This window comes from Zootoca vivipara, chromosome Z (genome assembly GCF_963506605.1).
Source record: "Zootoca vivipara chromosome Z, rZooViv1.1, whole genome shotgun sequence".
Lineage (NCBI taxonomy): Eukaryota > Metazoa > Chordata > Lepidosauria > Squamata > Lacertidae > Zootoca > Zootoca vivipara.
The window spans coordinates 24174072-24192927 of NC_083294.1; the positions used below are offsets into that span (position 1 = coordinate 24174072).

At 41.8% G+C, this 18856-nt stretch overlaps 1 protein-coding gene across 1 annotated transcript in view; it reads left to right on the forward strand.

Moving 5' to 3' along the window:
• The window catches only part of IRS4 (insulin receptor substrate 4), a 32921-nt gene extending 15705 nt beyond the window's left edge, over positions 1-17216 (forward strand). The window contains exon 2 of the mRNA XM_060270454.1: positions 13354-17216. Coding sequence (XP_060126437.1) covers positions 13354-13358 — 5 coding nt within the window. The 3' untranslated portion in view covers positions 13359-17216. The remainder of the gene's footprint in view (positions 1-13353) is intronic.
• Positions 17217-18856: the final 1640 nt, after the last annotated feature.

The following is an 18856-nucleotide window of genomic DNA, read 5'->3' on the forward strand; positions in this document are numbered from 1 at the left end:
GGATTTCGTGCCAATTTAAGAGAACGAATTGGAGTGGACTTTCATCCTCAAAGTCCTTACCGGAGCCAAGCCTCAGTTGTGCTTTGCCTCGGTTGGGAGTCTGGGAAAGGAATTCCTTAGAGTGGGTTGCACCCATTTTACTTAAGCCTTTTTATACTGCAGTTCGGGTCCCCGACCCTGTTCCTGGACACTCTTAACTTCCCGAGTCTATGACTCACCCCCACGTCCTAGTGGTGTTCCTGCCTGCCGTTCGCGTGCACTAACTACTAGGCGGCCTGGTGCAGCTAAAACCCTATTGGAACCCTCCCACTGGTCATCAATTGCCTGAGGGTTCCACAGCAACTTCCCTGCCTCTTACACACTAGACTCATATCCTACTGAACGCTTGCCTACGCAATGTCAGGTCGGAACTGAGGAATACAGAGATACAGAGTAGTAGGAAAGGAACGGGCGCACTTGCAATCTCTGGTCATGGGTCATACCTAACAAAGGTCGCCATGGCAGGGGGGCGTCTTCACCCGAAGATTAAGAGCAGAGGAATAGGAAACAGAGCTGGGATAGCCAGATTCCCAGATTGGTAGAAAAGCGACAGTTTGCTCAGACTTCTGCTCAGTTTGGCAGAAGGGAGCTGGGACAGTCTTTCTGAGCTCTGCGTTTAACGTAAAGACTGTTGCCCTGGACCTCAGTTCTACCTTGTAACTGTGCCTGGCAGCCTTGCTGCAACTAAGGTCCAAAGAGGAGAGTAGAAAAGGATAGTCCAAGTGGAGAAATAGATTTTTAGTTGCTGTGGTTCTTAGCTCACCCAAGGTGTCCCCTTTTAATACTCACGACCGATCCTTTCAGTCGAATCCCGTTGTCTCCAGCTTCCAACTGGTTCCTGAAAAAAAAACAGCCTTGTCCCTTTAAACGTTGCTTCGTCCTGGGGGTCCCGCTTGGACTCTCAATTACTACCAAGTGCCTCGGGTCCTGAGGTTGGTTTACCCCCCTGCAAAAGAGGCAAGGGCGCGCTGGGCTCCCCTTCCTCAGTGAACCCGGAGCTCAAGGCAAAACTGGGTCCCCGAAGTGGTCGCCAAATTATTGTAAAATTTAAGCTGGTTCCTATGAACCCAGAGAAATGGATCTTGACCCAGGGAGAGCTCAAGGATCCAGGCAAGCAGACGAATTTAAGCGTCTCCTGCCCACCAAATAACAGAGACCAAACCAGGACGTACGAAGCAAGGCACTTTTATTTTAACTGTTGCAACAGGGTCCTTCCTCTCACACAGGAGAACAAGGAAGGAACCCCAAACAAAGATGTCTTGCCCTTAAAAAGAAATTTGAAATTGGTTTCAGCCCACCCCCCAGAAGCATCATCCATATGTCACAGAAGGGGTGTAGCCCAAGACCCCCCTCCCTAGATTCATCATAGGTACATCATGAAAGGGGAGGTCTGGTGGCAGTAATCTGAGCAGTCTGGACCCTGCCCCCTGCCCCCCAAAACCTAATCAACAAAATTGAGAGATATTTACATTTCCCTGTTTCCCAGCCAAGTTAATCACACCCTTTTGTCTGGCAGTCAGGTATCAGGATGCCAGGGATTATCACTTTAATTCCTGAGACAATGAGAAGGTTCCCCCCACCCCACTTCTTCCTTGCAGAGGAACACCTGGTCAGAGAGAGAGTCAAAATGGTGTCAGAAAGGCCTGTCTTCCTGTGCTGCTTCAGACATGTGCCTGTACATTCATGTACATGTTTTATGAACAATTATTATATATATATAGATATGACCTCAAAATTCTTATAACACCTTCATACTATACATGTTGAAACAGAAACATCCATGTTTTGAGAAGCAAATTGGCATATACTGGATACTGTAGCATCAGATTGTGAGACAATTATTGGGGTGGTCTTCTTTTTCCTGGGGGGACTTCTGTGCCTTCAACACCTTTATGCCAAGAAGCACTTCAGCAGCTGGAGCTTGTTTCATTGTTTTGACTATGCAAGGCACTTTATCTGTTGCAGGCGCAGAATGGTATTAGGGAGGCATAATAGCTACGTGCCTAACTGCCTTATATCTGATGGCCCAGATGTAGATCTCCTTTTTTCCCTGCAGAATTAATACAACCTTTATATTTGGTTTTTCAGGCTGTGTACAAATGTGCACGCATACACCAAGAAACTCCCTATCCTGTCCCATGGCTGGGTAGGGAGGGGAAACAGAGAGAGTGTTTGAAGTAAGAGAAGTGTCTGTGGGAGGTAGGTTTAAGAGCCAAATTGCTGATTCAGAGATATCAGTGGTGCAGCATTTACACCACTGTCCCTCTTCAAACTCTCCCTCCCACTCCCTCTTCCTCCCTCCCACCCCCCACCCCCCTGGGTGTGTGTCACATACACCTTCCACATACATTTCAACCTAAGCTAGAACTCCTTATCCTGACATACTAGCTTGTACAGTGAGAAGTATTTAATCTCGGGCAACATTCAGACATGCTGCCCACTTCCTGAAAGGGCTACCCTGTAGGTTATTTCTTAACATGCCTTTCAATACTTTAGTGAAGTGAGAGAAATGTGGGTACATAATAGACTTGGTGCTATTGGAAGGAGGTTGGTTTTAACCAATTCAATAAGTTGCTTTTGTGGAAGCAAAAGTTAGAGAGATTTTATGGAACCATTGGAAATGTACTGCATAAAACACTTAGCATAATAAAAACATGTGGGTTTCTAATGTTTTAATGTTTGGCAAATGAAATCTCCGAAGTAAAAAAAGTAAAATCTCAGTAAAATTTCCAGGAGAGTAACATTTCCTCCCCTTTCCTCCTACAAACAGTAGCAGAATGATTTTGCAAATGAAGTAAATGTTTGCAAAACCTTTTAAACTTGCTTGTCTCATACACTTTGCAGAATTCAGCTTTACTCAGTTCTGACTTTAGGGTTGGTGAATTGTGCTTTTGTGTGTGGGCTGGTGCATGAGATTCCCATGCGTACTGATTTTTGACCATGTATACCAGGGGTTGTCAACCTGGTCCCTACCACCCACTAGCGGGCATTTCAGGATTCTAGGTGGGCAGTAGGGGGTTCTACGGCACAAGCTGAATCCTCCTTCCATCTAGCACTGGTAAGGAAATTTTACCATTAAGAAAGATGCATTGGTGGGCAGTAGATATAAAAAGGTTGACTATCCCTGATGTATGCAGCTGTAGGCACTTTAAGACTTAATGTAAGAGATACCTGTATCTATGTATCTATAACTATACAGTGGTACCTTGGATTACAAACACCTCGGGTTATAAACACTTCGGGTTACAGACGCTGCTAAGCCGGAAGTAGTACCTTGGGTTAAGAACTTTACCTCAGGATGAGAACAGAAATCACGTTCCAGCAGTGCAGTGGCAGCAGGAGGCCCCATTAGCTAAAGTGGTACCTCAGGTTAAGAACGAACCTCCGGAACGAATTAAGTTCATAACCAGAGGTACCACTGTGTGTGTGTATATATATATATATAGAGAGAGAGAGAGAGAGAGAGAGAGAGAGAGAATGCCTTACTGAATGTTGGTCCTTATATTTAGTTTGGGGTGATGGATGATCTGCTCTCATTTAGGAAAGAGCTGTAGTTCAGTGGCAGAACTCATGCTTTGCATGCAGAACCTTGCAGGTTCAGTCCCTGGCACTTCAAGGTAGAAATAAGAAAGCTATGATCTGACTCAGGATAATGTAACTTACTATGCCATCATGTTCTTGTTCTTTTTTCTTATATCCTTCTTAATGTTTTTTTTTTTGCTATTTAGGACTTTCCCTTACATAGTGGTTCTAGTGCTTAAGTTGTTGTAGGCAGAAGTTGGATTGGAATCCACTGGTAAATCTGAGTGATTTGCAGATTCTGACTACAAATTGTGTAATGAGTAACACCTTGTTTCTTCATTATAGTAAGTGTATTTCCCCAATCCCCATCAATTTTTGCACTTGTCTCCAGTTGATGGATCTTAGGAGTCTTGTAAAAAATAAGACATCTGCCTGCACCTGGTTTAAGTGCCTATTGAATCCTAATATATCCTGCTCCCTGCCCTTTCCATACTTTTCATCCATTACAGCTCTTAATCCTTCCCATGTTTATTTCTGCTTGAAAAAAGTCCTTCAAGAATATTGCAAGCTAGGCTGTTGTGATATTTTCTAGCTACTTTTAGTATTGTTTATGAGGGCATGCTCTGGAAACTTGTTGTTCAAGGTATCAGAGACAGATTTTCTTGGGTTCTTCTAAATTTGTGTGTATGTAATCATTAATTCTAGTTACTTAACTCTGCAGCTGTCTATATCTATGTTCAGTTGTTTCGTTATGAAATCGGGGAAATTCACAATCAATGGTGGAACTCTGTAGTTTTACACTAGAATTTGGGGGAGGGGCTTTAGATGGCAGGTGCTAATTAGCAATTAGCATTTATCTCCCTCCACCACTCGGTCTTTACATTGGCTTTGACAGTACTGATAGGTGAGAGAGGGAAAAAAACAAATTTGCCAACTGTAATTTAATAAAGAAACACTCTGAACAAGTGCAGTTTTGCACTTTAAACTCATTAAATTGTAGCTCTATCATGACTACAGAAAATAAATGATGTTTGCTCCTGCTCTCCTGATACTAAACAGATTTACTTGGGAACGTTACGAGCACCGTGTTGTTGTAGGAAACCATAATGTTGTTTTTTAAAAGGAACAAATGTTTTGTTGGCAGTATCAACTCCTGTGGGCCATGACATGCCCACAGCGGCCCAGCTGCTGATGCTGGGCCTGTCTGCTGCTGCCTGCATCATCTGCCATTCTTTTGAGTGGTGATTTGGAGGCCTCCTGAGCTACAGGGCTGTGGACCTCAGCCCTGGCTATCAACCCTAGTGGCACCATTGATTAGAATTACGACTGGTTCAGTTATGCTAGGAATTTATATCTGAGTCAAACATGAAGGGTTAGCGCTGTGAATGCAGCTCTGTGTGGAATACATATATAGGCTTGAGGTGAAGGACTAGATTGTGCCCTTTGTGCATTTAAACATCTGAAAAGATCTTCATCATTGAGATAGGATCACCCTATTAGTTGCTACCGGTATGAATGCCCTACAACAGCGATGGCCAAACTTGGCCCTCCAGCTGTTTTTGGACTATAGCTCCCATCATCCCTAGCTAACAGGATCAGTGGTCAGGGATGATGGGAATTGTAGTCCCAAAACAGCTGGAGGGCCAAGTTTGGCCATCACTCTCTACAACATTGCTTGTGCTGATGGAATATTTGAGTCAGCACCATGTGATATTTTCCCTGTGGAAAATTCAGGTGCAGAGTGCTTTACTTAATTCATCCTCACAACAGCCCTGTCATCGTTATTCCCATTTTACAGATGAGTAATTCCAGTTGAATGAGCCATTTACCCAAAACTTGTTTCTCACTTTGTATTTTGTACTGGGTCGGGGTACCCAAGTATAAACAGCCCAAGAGAATATAGAAGGTCCCAAGTGTTGTACTGTGACGTGGTGACTGAAAGATCAGTTTACTTTTTCTTAGGTTTTAAATGCAAACTTTCCATGTGTTTGCCCTTCAAACTTGACACAGCATGTGTGTATTTTGTACTTGTACCCATAGCTGTGTACAAAATATAGAGAGGGAAATACTTAAGGGTGGATTTAAACATGCTACCTTTAATCCATGTGTTCAAGACATTGCAGGGCCAGAAGAGTGAAATTTCTAAAAGAGAAGGAGGTGGGTGGGTTTGAGACTTGCATTCTCATTGCATACAAGAGATCTGGAACCTGGGAATAGGAACAGAGGAGAGGCCACGTTATCCTGCACACTGCTTCTCTCCTGAAAATTTCACACTTCTGGCTCTGCTTTGCCTCAAGAGAAGCAGTGACTGACTGGGCTGGGAAGATGCCCATTGGAGGTGGAATATGAAGTTCCACTGTAAGACCACTCTACTATGTCTACAGTTACAAAGGGATCTGAATTCAGTTAATTGGAGTCTAGTGTGTTTAGTGACCACATTGGCAGCAAAAGTAAAGCGAGTGTGTCATTTGTTGTGGTACTGGTAGCATCAGTGAAGGGGTGTTCAGTAGAACAGTCTAGCTTGGAGTGTTTTCCTCAACCTCTAGCCAGAGGCAGCTTAATTTTCTGTTTGCCTGTTTTGAATTTGCCATACTATTTTTGTAGAGCTGAATATATCCTGTTGCCATTAGTTCTCATCAAGAATCGGATGCACAGTCTACTTGTTCAGGAGTGGGTTTTTTAAAGGAGTGGCTGTATTAGTGATTCTGAATAGAAGTTCTTTTGGGAGGACAGGTATGTATACCTCTGGTTACGAACTTAATTTGTTCTGGAGGTCTGTTCTTAAGCTGAAACCGTTCTTATCCTGAGGCGTGCTTTCACTAATGAGGCCTCCCGCTGCACACATGGATTTCTGTTCGCATCCTGGGGCAAAGTTCGCAACCAGGAGCAGCTACTTCTGGGTTAGTGGAGCTCGTAACCTGAAGTGTTCGTAACCAGAAGCGTTTGTGCAAATACCACTGTATAATATTTGCAAGCAGATACAAGATGCAGTATTGCTCTTTCTGTCTGGTGAAAGCCACTGCAAGTTTTTGTGTCAGTACAGTAAAGTAGGAGTCAATACAGTAAAATGCTGTGACTTGTAGGAATGCTTGTGATTCCTTGACACTGATTTCCCTTTATTTTTTTAGTGGGATAAGAATCTTGGAGATTGGACAGTTACCGTACATTTGAGTGGGCATTCACATCAATTATAGCCTGTGTGAATGGCACAGGATAACATGCTTCTGAGATTGCCACAACATCTAGGGTCCTTTGGGGAAATCGGGGTCTGATCATAATCATTTTTCACAAATTCCAAATGCTTAGACTTTGTCTACAACAATCACTTCTGCTTTTGTTAACCCTTGATTGTAATGCAGGATAGGTCTTCTCCTTTTAAGGTGATTGGTTGCCTGAAGTGCATCAAGTTTCCCTGTAGTTTTTTGGGGGGAGTTTTTGTTAGGAATTTTATCTCACCTGTCCTAAATGGCTTGGGCCCTGTGTACCTGGCATATTGGCTTACAATCATAACCAATCACCATCTCCAAAAACATAAACAAAAGGAAACTTGCCCTTTCCCCCGATGGCTTGACAAAAGTATGAGCCTGTGCATCCTATGAAGCCATTGTAAGATCATCCCTTTTTGGGTTTCTAGAGGCCTTGGCTTAGTAGGTATAAGCAAGGTTAGTGTGTGAGCCTTTTAATTGGGCTTTAATAAAGTGTTGTAACTCACTGAGATTTTGTTCACACTTGAACACTGCTGCTGCAACTAGTCCATATCTTACCCCAATGTGATCCTGGTATTCTTGAGGGCAGGCACTGCAGTCAGATGTGAGCCAGCTCTTAAGTTAGATGAAATACAGGCTGGGCTTGCAAGAGTTGCTGCTTCCTGTGTTGACCAGAGAGGTGATGTGCTTTTCTACTCTCAGCTACCCTTTGGTAGCTTTTGCCCCTTTCAGGATTTATTTGGCTTCCTGGTAGTGAAGCAGTATGCAGACAAGAAAGAAGTTGTTCTCTTATTTCTCTGGCATGTATACTTCTTACTCCATCATGTCACCTCCAGTCAAACACACCATCAAAATAATGCATGTTTATGTGGCTACCACTGTGAGAACAGCATGCTGGACTTGATGGTCCACTTTGGCCTGATCTCACAGGGCTGCTCTTATGTTCCCAGACCAAGCACACTTGTTGTGTGTGACTTTTATTTAAAATGTGAACGTTGCACATTTTATGTATGTAATAAAAAAACCACCTAAAATTATTAGAAGCTAGGACAGGAGTGAAGAGTATAGCAAAGTAAATGTGTAGGTGAATGATTTAAACTTAAGAATAACTGAGACACTAAAAAGTGTATAGCAAAACAAAACCAAATTTTTAATTTTAGTTCTCTAGGGTATGTTATGCCCTCCTTGTAACAGTGTTGTTACGTGAAGCACTATGCTTTTCTCTGGAAGAATATATGACCCGTATTCACTTATTACGGAGAAATTAGAAATGCACTTGGGGACTGGAGTGGGAACTAATTTGGCTCTCCAATGACTCCTTCGCACAGCCCTACACTAGTATTTGTTTCATGAAATGTTGGGGAAAGTGGGGGAGCCTCTTTGCCCATATTCATTAGGACTCTGCCATTTGTTTTGGATGAGGCACGGGTCCCAAATGACTATTCTGCTTTGGAGATATTGAGACTGCCTCACATTTTTAGACTTCCCCAAAGTGTCTCCAAGCTTTTCTGTAAATGTAGATTCCAACCCAAGATGCAGGAGTGTAGTTAGTGAATGACAGCTGTAGCTTCTACCCTCTACCAGGGCTCTCCTCTTTGTTCGTTGGATGTGTTTAGAGCAACAGCTGTGGCAGTTGGAGTTGCTACGCCTTCCAAGAACAGCTTGAGAAGTACAACTGACAGGGAAATAGTTTGAACCCTGATCCTGGCCACTTTGTGAATGACTTTCCACAGCTAAGCCAAGCTCTTGAGAATCAGATATGTGCCGATCCCATGTCCTAAATAAAACTACACTCCTCCTCTTACTTTTCCCCTCGATGCCCAGTCTAGCAGACTTCACCTCTTTATAGAAGGGGCTCTTAATGCATTCAGTTTTCATCCAATTCTGCAAAAAAGAAAAGAGGAAAAAAAAGTTATAGGCACTTGATTATTTCAATAAAGATGACATCTGAGGCTTTGGAAAATGAGGTGAGATGAGCCTCTGCCCCAGATCAGAGGCAAAGATAGATGTCATATCCATGCCAGTGAGATGGGTTCAGCGGCAATTTTTTATGTGTGTGCACATCCCTGGTAGAAATTGATTACTGTATATTCCTGCATATCAGACTACTTTTTAACCCAGGGAAATCTTCTCAAAAGTCGGGGGTCGTCTTATACGCCAGGTCGTATTTCTTATACGGCGAGTATATCCCAAACTCTATATTTTAACTGGAAAAGTTGGGGGTCATCTTATATGCCCAGTCATCTTATACGCCGGAATATACGGTACTTCAATGAAGAACAAACTTTGGCTGCAGCTCATGGTTAGCGAGGGAAGAGCTTTAACATGAATCTGGCCCAGCTCAGTGCAGGAGTAAAAAATGACTAGGGAGGAGCAAATCAGGTCTGACCTCCTCTCTGGCAACCCTCACAGTTGTGCAGTCCCAGTAACCCTCAGTTTGAATTCCTGTGCTATGTGAACCAGGCTAGTGTGTTTTGCAACCTTCTGCCTATATGGGTTATAGTGCTTATTCAAAGGTACTTAAACTGCTGAAGAATTGGTACCAAGTGCAGAAAGTTAGGAGTGTAATGAATGTTTTGAAAAGTTCAGTGGAAAAGTACTGAAGACAGTAAGGAACTGGCAGTTACAGTGAGGGAAAAAGTATTTGATCCCCTGCTAAATTTGCCCGTTTGCCCTCTGACGAAGAAATGACCAGTCCATAATTTTAATGGTAGGTTTATTGTAGCTGTGAGAGACAGAATAACAACAGGAAAAACCCCAGAAACCCAGAAGACAAAAGTCAGAGATTGATGTGCATTATAATGAGTGAAATAAGTATTTGATCCCCTTGCAAAGGATGACTTAGTACTTGGTGGCAAAACCCTTGTTGACAATTACAGAGGTCAGACGTTTCTTGTAGGTGACCACCAGGTTTGCACACATCTCTGGAGATATTTTGTCCCACTCCTCTTTGCAGATCCTCTTCAAGTCAGTAAGATGTCAAGGCTGATGTGTAGCTACTCGAACCTTCAGCTCCCTCCACAGATTTTCAATGTGATTAAGGTCTGGAGACTGGCTAGGCCACTCCAGGACCTTAAAGTGCTGCTTCTTGAGCCACTTGTTTGTTGCCTTGGCCCTGTGTTTTGGGTCATTATCATGCTGGAATACCCATCCTTGACCCATTTTCAGTGCCCTGCCTGAGGGAAGGAGGTGCTCACCCAAGATTTGACAATGCATGGTCCCGTCCATCATCCCTTTGATGCGATGAAAGTGTCCTGTTCCCTTAGCAGAAAAACACCCCCAAAGCATAATATGTCCCCTCCATTTTTGACGGTGGGGGTGGTGTCCTTGGGTTCGTAGGAAGCATTCCTCCTCCTCCTCCTCCTCCTCCTCCTCCTCCTCCTCCTCCTCCTCCTCCAAACACAGCGAGTTGAGTTAATGCCAAAGAGCTCAATTTTGGTCTCATCTGACCACAACACTTTCACCCAGTTCTCCTCTGGGTCATTCCGATGTCATTGGCGCGAAGTCCATTGCACTGTTACTCCAGGCTAGAAACCGGATCGGTAGGAGCACTTGAGATGAGGTCTGAAGGGAAAGAGAAATAAAAAATACCAGCCGCCAGGAAAACCAGTTATGCTATGAGCAAGGGTACGAGGGTAACTAACCCATTAACCAGAGGCCTTGGAAAAGGTGAGAAAGTGGTGATGGAGAGTAGAATGGTCCTGACCTAACAACCAGAGGCCTTGGAAAAAGTGAGAAAGTGATGCAACTTCAAGTTATGGACGTGATACTAGGGAGAAGCGCCTTACAGACAGGGGTTGATGATTCTCACGTGAGAAGCCAGATCAATAAATAACCAGGTATAAAATACACTTCCGTGTTGAAGAGAAATATTTCAGGTAATGTCTGAATGTAAGATAAAGAAGGGTAGTGATTAATGGATATCCATGAGGTAATACATAAATGCACGATATACAATAAACGTTCTTAAATCAGATTAATAGGTTATAATACTTAAACGGGCCTGTACGGCGTAGTGTGTTACCAACTGTTTTCATGGTGACTATGGTCCCAGCTGCCCTGAGATCATTGACAAGTCCCCCCCCCCCCGTGTAGTTCTGGGCTGCTTCATTACCGTTCTCCTAATCCAGGCATCCCCAAACTGCGGCCCTCCAGATGCTTTGGCCTACAACTCCCATGATCCCTAGCTAACAGGGCCAGTGGTCGGGGAAGATGGGAATTGTAGTCCAAAACATCTGGAGGGCCGAAGTTTGGGGATACCTGTCCTAATCATTGCAACGCCACAAGATGAGATCTTGCATGGAGCCCCAGACCAAGGGAGGTTGACAGTCATTTTGTGTTTCTTCCATTTGCGAATTATTGCACCAACTGTTGTCACCTTCTCACCAAGCTGCTTGGCAATGGTCTTGTAGCCCATTCCAGCCTTGTGCAGGTCTACAATCTTGTCCCTGACATCCTTGGACAGCTCTTTGGTCTTGGTCATGGTGGCTACTTTGGAATCTGCTGGATTGATTGCTTCTGTCGACATGTGTCTTTTGTACAGGTACTGTAACGAGCTGGGATTACAGGTAAGACCTCTCCCTTACAGCAGGTGCTTCTAATCTCAGCTCATTACATACGGTGAAGATACCAGGTAGCCTGACATCTGGCTGGTTGATAGGGGATCAAATACTTATTTCACTCATTATAATGGACATCACTCTCTGACTTTTGTCTTCTGGGTTTCTGGGGTTTTTCCTGTTGTTGTTCTGTCTCTCACAGCTACAATAAACCTACCATTAAAATTATGGACTGGTCATTTCTTTGTCAGAGGGCAAACAGGCAAATTTAGCAGGGGATCAAATACTTTCCCCCCTCACTGTATTGACTTTGGGTAATGCTAGTTTTAGATATTAAACCTGCTGGTGGAAAAAATAAAGTGGGGAGGAATCCAGTGTGTCATTTCCCACATAATGTTAACTATTTTCCTTTGATACGTTAACTTCTTAGATATAGAACCAGATGCTGCATGGAAGGAAGAAACATCTCTAAAGTGTGATGGAACAATGGTCCTGGAAATGATCTTTAGTATTTGTCCTTGCTTGTTGTACCTCTTAGTGACAAAATCCATTCTTTGGGGATATGAAAACAGTTTCAAAGGCACACTTAGACAGAACGAAACACAAAGACACACACAAACATTAACCACAGACATAATTTTTTATATGATTTTAAAAACTTTACTGAGGAATGTACTGTATAGTCCTGTGCTAGCTCTTCCTCCCCAGTGTCACAGAACTTTGGGTTTGTGTTCTGACAAACGACATCTTGGGGGCTAGTGGATCTTCTGGAGACCATTTCAGCTCCAGGTGGCTGTTCATCTCACATATTGAGTTGTTGGAGAGCAGCTGCCCTGCAAGCAGAATGGGCAGTTTTCCTTCTGCCATGTTTTTCATCCATTTGTGATGTCATGCAGAAAATCACTCGGTCTTCAGGGTCTGTCATATTGTTTTTTAAAATGTCACTTAAAAAAAACACCAACAAAATGTAAAAAAAGTCACTTGGATTGTTGCCTCAGTGTTCAGTATTGCTGGAATTCCTGAAGTGTTTTTATTTTTATTACCTAAGTAGATTTTCTTTGAAGAGGGGAGTTGGAGAACTGAATTGCTAGATCCCATTTCTAGTTACTGAATTATGACAGTGGTTTTCATAGTTGTTATATAAACCAAATAAAGAATATATTGGGGAGACAAGAAACACACACTGACCTTTGGGTTGCATTTTCTGGTTGTTGTTGCTGTTGTGTGTGTCTCTATCTACTGGTATAATATTAACAGGCTGTGAAAGCTGCTGTGATAGTAAGCTTTCTTGGGATAAATTTCTCCATGTTGGACTCCCACTATCTGCTGAATGTGGTGAACTTTCTTGTGGGTCACCTTAAGGAATATAACACTTAACTTTCCTGCTCCTATGTAGGTGAGGTAGAATATGTAATGCATGATACCTTAATTGAAGAAATCCCTCAAAACACTTGATGCCTCTAGTTTCAAATTGCTCCATTTTTAATTCTTCACCTTGTGAGGTTTCAGGATTCATAAAATGTTGATGGGAATATGTGAAAGAGTCACAGTTCAGCTAAAATTCTCCTTGAAATCATTTTAAAGGAGTATTGCTTTGTGTAACATGAGGTGGAATAGATCAGGGCTATTAAGAGTGGCCACTGGACTGCACACCACATGCTAATTCTATATTGTGACTTGACAGGTGCTTCACAACTCTTTATTCCCAATTTTGTACCACCAGATTATCTGGGGAAACTGAATGTATGAGCTTTAGTGTACTGAAATACATGGATCATGGGACATGAATGTTCCAGACACCTTAAATTTTGATAGGATATAATAAATCCAGGAGAAGAAAAAATTAGAGCGGCTCCTCCCGGCACCCCAGATCTGAACGTGGATTGTGCATGCATTGATTAATGTCTTAAGGATATCATGATAACTTCCTCAACCGTCAGTTGTGCTCTGCATACCATGTACAATAAACCAAGCTGGTCTTTTTTTTCTGTTTCACTTGCACTAAAATATTTTTGTTCTTCCCTTAGACTGATGGCATTACTATGGAAACCATTGTGAGAAGAGCAGGCTTTCCAGCTGGTATCTCCATAACTGTGTGGTGCTTTTGGAAGCAGAGCCCATCTCCAGTCAACTCCATTCACTTCCACCAGCACAGACACAGACATGCATCATTGGGAATGATTTTTCATCGCGTGTTGGTTGAGACTACAGTTGTGCTTTTCCAAATTAACTTTGGTCATATATAAGTTTTGATGACAGAGGTTTCTTTCCTCCCCCCTTAGCATATCTGTATGGGAGACAAGATGAATGCTGTGTTCCTTCTACACTTCCCATCAGTTTGTTTTGAGAAGTCACTTGGTATCTGAGAATCTACCTAATATGAGTTTTGCTTTTCTAGTACTTGAAGTGATAGCATAAATGTTTTATAAATGGTTTAGAAATATATTATTATTATTGTTGTTGTTATTATTATTATTATTATTGCAGTTTTGAAGGGATGGGAACAACAGGCTAAGGCTTTGATCCTAAGCATGCTTGTTTGTAAGTCTCATTGAAAGTGGGTTATATTTTTGGGACTAGAGGTCTGCAGCCAATGTTTTGAATAGACAATTGCAACACATACAGCCTTCCCCGCCCCGCTACCTAATAAATAGGCTACCAGGGAATCTCTCCCGTGTCCCCCTCCTCATGCATGCTATTGCCTGTCTATTTCTCTTACATGCATAAGAGAAGCTTATTGTTTATCTTCACCCACTTCATGCTTTGGCCAGGATAGAATAGGTGGAGAACCTACCACCTCACTTTGCCTTCCTACCCACCTCCCTGATCCTCAACATTTGTAGCTGCATTTGCAAAGAAGTCATTTATTGTTTACTCCATCAGTGGCCACTTTTGAAAACAGCTGCTGCTAGAGCATACTGTAAAGATAATTTGCAATTTCTGAGGAATAAGTGTGTGTGTGTGTGTGTGTGTGTGTGTGTGTGTGTATGCGTGCGCGCGCGCACACACACACACACACACACTTTTCTCCTCTTCCAGAGTGAACAAGGCAGGTAAATGTCCTGATCCTGTACCAACTGTAAGGAAATCAGAACCACTAAAATCAGTGGGACTTACAGGTAAACATGCATTGAACTAGTATGTAACCCAAGTCTGTCTGTCTCTCCCCCCCCCCCCCCTCACACACTCTATCTTTGGCTCCGTTCTGGAGAGGGAGACACATGCACAGATTGTGGTGAGATTTCACAGCCACAAGAACAATATGCTATAAGGGAGAGAAATGGTACTTAAATGAGACTTGGGGTGGGGGGTTGGTTAAATTTTGCTTTATGATGCAAGAGAGTTATGGACTCTGTCTTTTTTATTTTTATAATCCTATGTCCTCTTAAAATGAAAATTGTTGAGAATATCTTGAATGTAAAGGTAGAACTGAAGAATTGGTTGTATTTTGATTATACTTTTCAGTTTTCTTTATCTCCCTGTGTAGTCCCCCCCCCCCCAATTAATGATACATTTTGGATTAGCAGGAAGTTGATTGCTTTATAAGTTCAAATGGGGAGAAATGCAGACTTTACAACTGTATATTATCCCTGCATTACAATGTTGATGTGCTGTAGAGCTTCTATAGAGAGGATTCCTTAAACTTTAGTGAAAGAACCCTTTTCATTTGGAACTATTTTTCTTTCTTTACAAAATTAGGGGACAGAAAGACTGTCCTATTATACCTGTGGGGAAAGGGATACATTATCTTACTAGGATTATTGTTTAAATTGGGAATTAAAAATTGTAGCCAGAAGCCAGGTGCCTCACTTACGTCATTAAAGAGCATGACACTAGTTATTGGTTCTGACACTAGTTGTTAGAACTTATAGTATATACTAATAATAAGAAGCACTGATAACTGAAAGGGTTGAAAGCAGTAAACAAATCCTCAGGCACAACACAGCTGGTATTCCTCTACGTTGTATATTGTACAAGTATTGAGTAAGGGTTGCCTCACCTTTTGACATTACCTTTCCAAAGTGCAGTGGGCCTACCACTTTACTTACACTATCACAGCCTTATGTGGAGGGGGGAATAAATAAATTGAGAGTGGGGGGAACCTGCCATTCTGCACCTCCCATTTATTTATTTTCCACACACCCAGTGGGTTTTCCTTTCTTACTGGCTTCTGGGAAGGAGGCATGAGAGCTCTGGAAGTGTCCCTTTTTTCTTGATTTATTTATTTATTTGCTTTTCTGTTACACGTTCTCTGCTGATACATAAACTAAATACCTAATACATAATACTGACCACATAAACTCATACAATCAAAACAAAACAAGTATATCCTTTCATATACTTCCCTTCCACTCCTTCCATGGTATCTTATCTAATCCCTTCCCAACTGCGTCGTCTTGTAAATTTTTCATTCTTCCTCTCTTTACCTCTTGTTATAACTTACACTGCTGAAGTACTCACATTCTGTTAGGTTAATTATCTTGTTATGATTTTTCATATATTCTATATATAACTTACATTCTTATGTTTTTTGTCATCTCTGTTTCTAATTCTATTAGTCATAGCCGCTAATTCCACATATTCCAACAATTTATGATGCCACTCATCTTTTGTTGGAACGACATTCATTTTTCATTTTGGTGCCAGTAAAATCTGAGCAGTGGTGGTGGCATACAGCAACAGACTCACTTGATTCAGCAACAGACTCACACTCCCAATATTCTTTAATCACACTGCAGGACCACCCAGAGGCTGGTGAGGAAGGAAAACCCACTGGGTGTGTTGGTAAAGGGAAAATAAATGGAATAGCAGGCTCCTGCACTTCCCATTTATTTCCTACCCCACCCTACCCATGTAAGGTCGTAAGTGGCAGACCTACTGTACTAGACCAGTTTGTATAACAAATTAGATCCTCCTGTCAATTTTGATGTTCATGACTCTGGTTAGTATTAATATACATGTCACACAGTGATACAGGTAATTTCTGACAAATATATAGTTGGCATCCATGAGTTTATGCAGAACCCAGTAATCAGAAGGAGGAAAAAAATATGCTGCAGAGTTTAAAAGCACAGATGAATATCTGAATCTAGAAAAGCAAGGTTTCCAAGAGTATAGTTACCTAGTTGCTGCTAAATGGATTTTGACTTAAAAACATGACCACTTTTCTAGACCACAATACTGTCTTGCCATGTACGTTTTGTTTGGACTCTGTAAATTAACAATGCAATAGGTACTTTACATCTTTTCATTTAAAAAATGAAAATTGGGTGATAGTTAAGAAATGATTCTGAAAAAGGTTTAGAAATGTTAACAAATATTAGATCCTGAGGCTGCCATGGTACAATATACAGCACTGATTTTACAAATGCTGAATAAATAAGCAAATGGGTAACCTCAACTCTACTGGTACAAATATTAACAGGTACAGCATAATAAATATGCAATCTTTTTTGTCTTAGTTTACAGCAACTAACTTATTCAGTATTGTGCTGGAAGATCATTTTCCAACTATGTAAAACATATCACTATGTGGGCAACCTTCCAGCCACCCGTTTTATGCTGCTGTATAGTACAGAAAAACCAATGATGGAACAACGTTTGTCCTGTAAATTTAATTTGATATTGACAGTTATTGTCTGTACAAACTAAAACATATATGGTTGAAACTGTTCATTATATTTGCTATTTCTGCTTCACTGATCTGTTAAAAAGTTTTGAGCTGATTGATCCGGCTGTGTCTTCCATTGTAAATATTGTTACATCATTTTTCATGGTAAAATGCAGCACATTTGCAATTTTGGGAGACTGGCTTGAAGCTCTGTATAGTGTTTATATTTATCTGAATTGGCTTTCCATAGAGCTACTTGCAGTAAATGTGTTCATGGTAGTATTGGTGCAGTTGAGTCTTTATTTAAAATGGCTTGCTTGCTAAAGTAGTGCTTTTCTGTATACATTCATTCAACTTTTAAGAGTGGATTTAAGTTTTAGTATCCTCTACATGCAAATTACCTGGATCTGTTCAGCCAAAAACTATTATGGCTCATTTAAAATGCTGCAAGAATGCTCAAAGCATTCATTGGCTGATGGCACTGATCAATTCATTGTAGTTGTGGGTTTTTAATCTGATTTTTAAATGGAGCATGTGAAGGGCTGTTGAGAGCTGATACCAGTGTTGTAAGCCATTATTGTACAGCACTTGCTTAATTCACAGGAGTGGCCTTTTGATGTGGACAATGTAATATTCATGAAAGTATTGTGGCCAGCCCCCTAATTTCAGACGCACGTCTGAAACCAGGAAATGCAATAGTTGTTCTTGCTAAGATCCTGAAATCCCCAGTTCATGAGTTTCATTACTCACAAAATAGACCACTCTCTTCAAGAAAACTGCTTTTAAAGGGGCATATGAACTTATTCTTGGTTAAGAAAATTAATTTATCTTCAGGTGTTCTGCCAGTTTTGAAACACTAGAATAGGGGTGGCCAACTCCCGAGAGACTGTGATCTACTCACAGAGTTAAAGACTGGCAGTGATCTACCCCCTTTTGGGGGGTTCAGGTCAAAGTTGTTGAGATTTTTTTAGGGAGGACAAAGCCCTGTTTTGGGGGGGTTGGAGTCAAGATTGAGCTTTTTTAGGGAGGATGAAAGCCCTGTTTTTGTGGGGTGCAGGGCAATTTAAATATTGAACTTTTGGGGGGGAGCCAAACTTGCTGAGCTTCTTTGAGGGGAGCCAGTGATCTACCACAGATGTCTAGTGTTCTATTGGTAGATCACTTATCTACCTGTTGGACATACCTGCACTAGAATATTAATATCAGTCAAAAGCAGGAGTTGACTCAAACATTTAACTTTGGTAAAACTCATACGTTGGAAATAGCTTACGATCCCTCTAGTTTTTATTGGTTGAAGACATTTAGGCTCTTAATACAGTTAAATCACTAGAGGTGTAAGTTGCTGCTGGACCAAAATATGCTTCTTTCCTTCACTAGATATGCCCAAGTGTGTTAGCACAGGTCATCTAGAAGGCTTTCAACCTAATCCCATGCAGAATTAGACACACCTAAGGCCATGAAAATCAATGGGCTTTCCTAGGTCCCAACGTTAATTTCTTGGCTGTTGGTGTATAAAGGGAGCAGGCAAGATTGAGCAAATAGACAACAATAGTTTCTGGTTATAGTTATAATGTGCTGCATGAATCCCCCTACTATTGTTCACGTGTGAGGTGTTTTAGATGGGAATGGGACAGAAGCTGTATGGAAAAGGTGTAGAAGACATTTGGGTTCAGGATTTAGGATCTCCCTCACCAGAGCACATAATTTAGGTTCCTCTCACTATTCCACAACCTTCAGCTTGTCAGTCCACTTTCTCAAAACTAGAAGCTGCTGCTCAGAAAGAAATATTTGGGGTGCATGTTAACATTCTGTCTTCAAGCACAAGTGGAGGGTCCCTCTCCCTATTCTTCCCTCTTGCCCCCCGCCCTGGGGTGAGCATTATTGAGCGAGGGATTCTTTTGTCTTGCTGCTAATGCATT